The sequence below is a fragment of the Psilocybe cubensis genome, chromosome 2 (genome assembly GCF_017499595.1).
Source record: "Psilocybe cubensis strain MGC-MH-2018 chromosome 2, whole genome shotgun sequence".
In the NCBI taxonomy this organism is placed as follows: Eukaryota; Fungi; Basidiomycota; class Agaricomycetes; order Agaricales; family Agrocybaceae; genus Psilocybe; species Psilocybe cubensis.
The window spans coordinates 4,000,882-4,004,533 of record NC_063000.1 but is presented as its reverse complement, the minus strand read 5'-3'; the positions used below and the strand labels follow the sequence as shown (position 1 = coordinate 4,004,533).

At 45.5% G+C, this 3,652-nt stretch overlaps 1 protein-coding gene across 1 annotated transcript; it reads right to left on the bottom strand.

The window, feature by feature from the left end:
• Positions 1–565: 565 nt before the first annotated feature.
• Positions 566–2,546, bottom strand: JR316_0002786 (putative transporter; the record flags this gene model as incomplete). The annotated part of the gene is made up of 10 exons (XM_047888573.1): positions 566–957; positions 1,011–1,112; positions 1,165–1,253; positions 1,306–1,330; positions 1,389–1,741; positions 1,802–1,868; positions 1,929–1,988; positions 2,042–2,108; positions 2,165–2,305; positions 2,364–2,546. The coding sequence occupies 10 exons, from the start codon at positions 2,544–2,546 to the stop codon at positions 566–568; spliced, it is 1,479 nt and encodes a 492-aa protein (XP_047753496.1).
• Positions 2,547–3,652: the final 1,106 nt, after the last annotated feature.

The window sequence follows — 3,652 nt, the reverse complement described above, 5'->3', positions numbered from 1 at the left end:
TGGCATGGAAAAGTTATGAATATACTCTATACGCGTGGTAAGATCCAACCTTACAGTATTTAGAGGACGGGTATACTGGAGGCCGTGGTAATCGTTTCTCAAAATGTGATGGGATACCTTGAAAATCCGACGCAGAAAAGAGGTTTCAATTCCTCCAGCAGAAAGAAAAGGACCTTCGTCATTAGTCGGAGTTAAATTTCAAGATAAGTTGTATCAAGTTTCATCAAGTGGACGACGGTGGCGTACAAAGCGTGGAATGAGTGATGGCCCTTGTTAGTTGGAACTATACCGTAACAGGTAATTTGAGGGACTTGACGGATTAGGCGAGGCGGTTAGGGGGTATGTCGCTCCTGACTGAAGTACGTGCTGCTTTGATTTAACAGTAACCTTACACAAAAAAATTGTGCATGATTTGGATGATTGGTATATACGTTCAAATCATCGATTCAGAAACGTTTTAAGCAACAATTACATTAAGTACATTACGACAAATAATAATAGGTAGAAGGTCGTAACAGCTTGGTGTCGATGTTCCAAATTATACACCACGACATAGTAGATTGATCTAAAGAGCGTAAACAAACCATGCAGAGCGATCTCCAAGACCAGGTTTCTCCTGGTCAATGGTAGAAGAAGACCGAATAACCTCCTTCTTTTTGTTTTGATCCCACAGGTACCACGTATTAAGACCAGCGAGGACCCCCATGATGACGGCGAAGGAAAGAAGAACCCGTGTGGCAAGGGTATAGTGCGGCGCGGGGGACAGCGATCCAAGTAGCCATGTTGCAAGAATACCACCAGAGTTTGTCATAATGAAGCCGATGGCTATGGCCGTTGCTCTGCGGGTGTATGGGGCAGCGTTGTTGGCACTCCAGGTTGAGAGACTAGGTGCAGCAAGATACGTTCCAGTGATGGAGAAGAATAAAGATGCGTATTGAATCTTGTGCTTGGTCGATTCTAGAAAAGGATAAATATCGTGCGTAAGGGTTAGAGCGATATTGAGGACGTACTTAGGAACATTGCAAATCCAATCACTGCAAGAACTGAAGCAAAGATGGTAACGAGACCACGGCATCGGTAGCGGTCAGATATAAAGGCACCAGCCATGGAGACTAGAAACTACGGTGAGAATTGCTTAAAATCAGGAATAATAATGAGCCTTACCGACAAACGCAGTCGCAAAAGGCGGTACGCTCATCAGTTGAGCCCTGGATGCCGTGTAGCCAAGACTCTGCACAATTGACGGTGTGAAGCTAAAGAGAATATAGTCAGACAGAGAAGGTATAGCGCGACTGATGGACGTACTAGGCCAGTCCATATAGAATGGTCCCTGGATCAAATAAGTTAGCTTAGATTACTGTCCTCTGTTGAAACAAAGTTGTCCGTACCATCGAAGAAGAACATCACAGCAAGCATCCATACTTGCGGCAATTTGAAAGCCTCGCCAACTTCCCTCCAGCTGAAGCTGTCAACGGTGTCGTTCTTGCCGGTAGCACCGTCTCGTTTGAGCGCAGCAACGACATAGTCTTTCTCGTCGGAGCTGAGGAAACGGGCATGGGCGGGAGATCTTGGTAGGAGGAAGTAGGACAACACCCCAAAGACGACGGTGAAGAGGCCCTCCAGAATGAAAATCCATGCCCAGCCTGGACGTCCACCGACGCCCTTCATATTAATAATGCCGAAGGCTAGTAAGCCAGAGAAGGCTCCCGAAATAGAAGCTGCAGAGAAGAAGGCAGACACCCTGTTGTGGAGCAGAAGAACTCATCAAAAGTGAAATATGCTGAACAATATCGTAACTAACCTCCACTGAAGCTTTTGTCGTGGATAGAAAAAGGATAAATATAGAACTAATCCGGGGAACACACCACCTAACGTCAACGTCAAGTCAGGGTCAATTTACGGATTAAGTTGGTAGTGATAGATTGTACCTTCGAATAGGCCCAGGAAGAAACGGCAAGCAAGTAGTCCATGGTATGACTTCACCACGCCTGATAAATTATTTAGTTTCTTTGAACGGGTCGACAATTAACAAAACACTGACCCTGCAGAGTAGTGACGATACCCCAGAGAGTCAACATGGTGGGTAACATAAGATTGGGACCGACAGCCTTTAGAGTTTCTGAATGAGTTTTACTAGCCATGTATACAATTAGGTCGCACGTACCTTGAGCAGCAAGTTGGATGGAAGCTCAGCAGCGATATAGGGAACGTAGGTTACAGTCAAGGCAATGCTGTACTGCTTGTTCGTCATCTTGAGGTTTGATTGCAGACCAGCGACTCGTGCATTTCCGATATTGGATCGATCCTGTATTTGCAGTTAGGTAAACGCCCATCGGAGTGCGGGGAGGCCGTAAACCGCTCACCAAGAACGACAGCAGATAAAACAGTGTCACAACCGGGAGAATATAAAGATCCATCTTTCGCCAAATCCTCTTCTCTAAAGCTGGGTCAACATCCCTGGCGGTTACAGGAGATCCACTGCTGACGCTACTGCGGTCTTGTACTTTCTCGGGATCACCAGAAGTTCGGGAGGAGACCTTGTCCATGATTGAAATGTTGGACACAGCGATGGAGGAACAGGGTGAAGATTTTTTTCAATCTTCTATGCTACAAATATAAGGAACATCTCGGGTGGTGTGTGACCGTGGAATGGGGTACCTCCTACAAACCATAATTGCAAAGAAGTGTCTGTTGGAATCCCTGCAAGGTACGGCATCGTCGGCTAGACAGAGCGGCAGATCTTACCTGTCGCGAACTTTGTACCTGTCTTAAACATGAAAATTGTCTGCAAACTTCAGTTTTATCGAGGAATGACATGCGAAGGTGCAACCATGAGGAATACATGTTCTAAATATAGTTCCATCAAAATCGTAGGTTAAAAATTCCGATAAAATCAACCCTAGATATGGAGACGGTATGAACTGAAGCCTCCCTCTAGTTCCAAAAACAGCGTCTTGTGCTACCATGAGTTCTTTCGCATATAAATTTTCTGAAGGCTTAAAAAAAGCGCACTCAAGGAGACGGCAATTGCTACTCATCGTAGAACGTAGTAACCCGTTAGTAAACTTGAATTCAGTTCCCTCGCTGAGTCCACTGTGGACATTTCTCGGCAAGTCTCATTTAGTGGGAGAGAATTTCAGTTTGTGGACTAATGGGCAATTCTTCGGTCCCCCCGTCCACCGTCAAGCTTCCATCTTTATGTTTCATAGCAGCACACGTGTATCGCACCATCTCTACGAAATGTGGATGACAAATTTCGACTTTGTAGAGAATCGAGACCTGTATGCGCTTGTACTGTAGCCAAATGCTCGACGGACTATCTATATATGAGAATACATTCTGTGTTTATTAGATTCTGTGTTCTCTTTTGCTGGATCTTATTTTCGACGCAAATGTTCGTTGAGCGGTTATGCGCCCTTGAGCGGTGGCTACTTCCAAGTGTACTTTCGGCTCTCAATATACCTACAAGCTCTTCGTCAGTTTACTCGGCGTGCCTCTTATCCCGGGTTCCGCTCCCCGTATAGCATGAGAAGATCAAATCTGACATTCATCGCACATCCAGGTGGGAAACTTACCGTTTGTAAGGAGGAACGATTAGGCAGAAACTGCGATGATCAACGTAATCGATATTCTGATGATGATGACGTCAAGA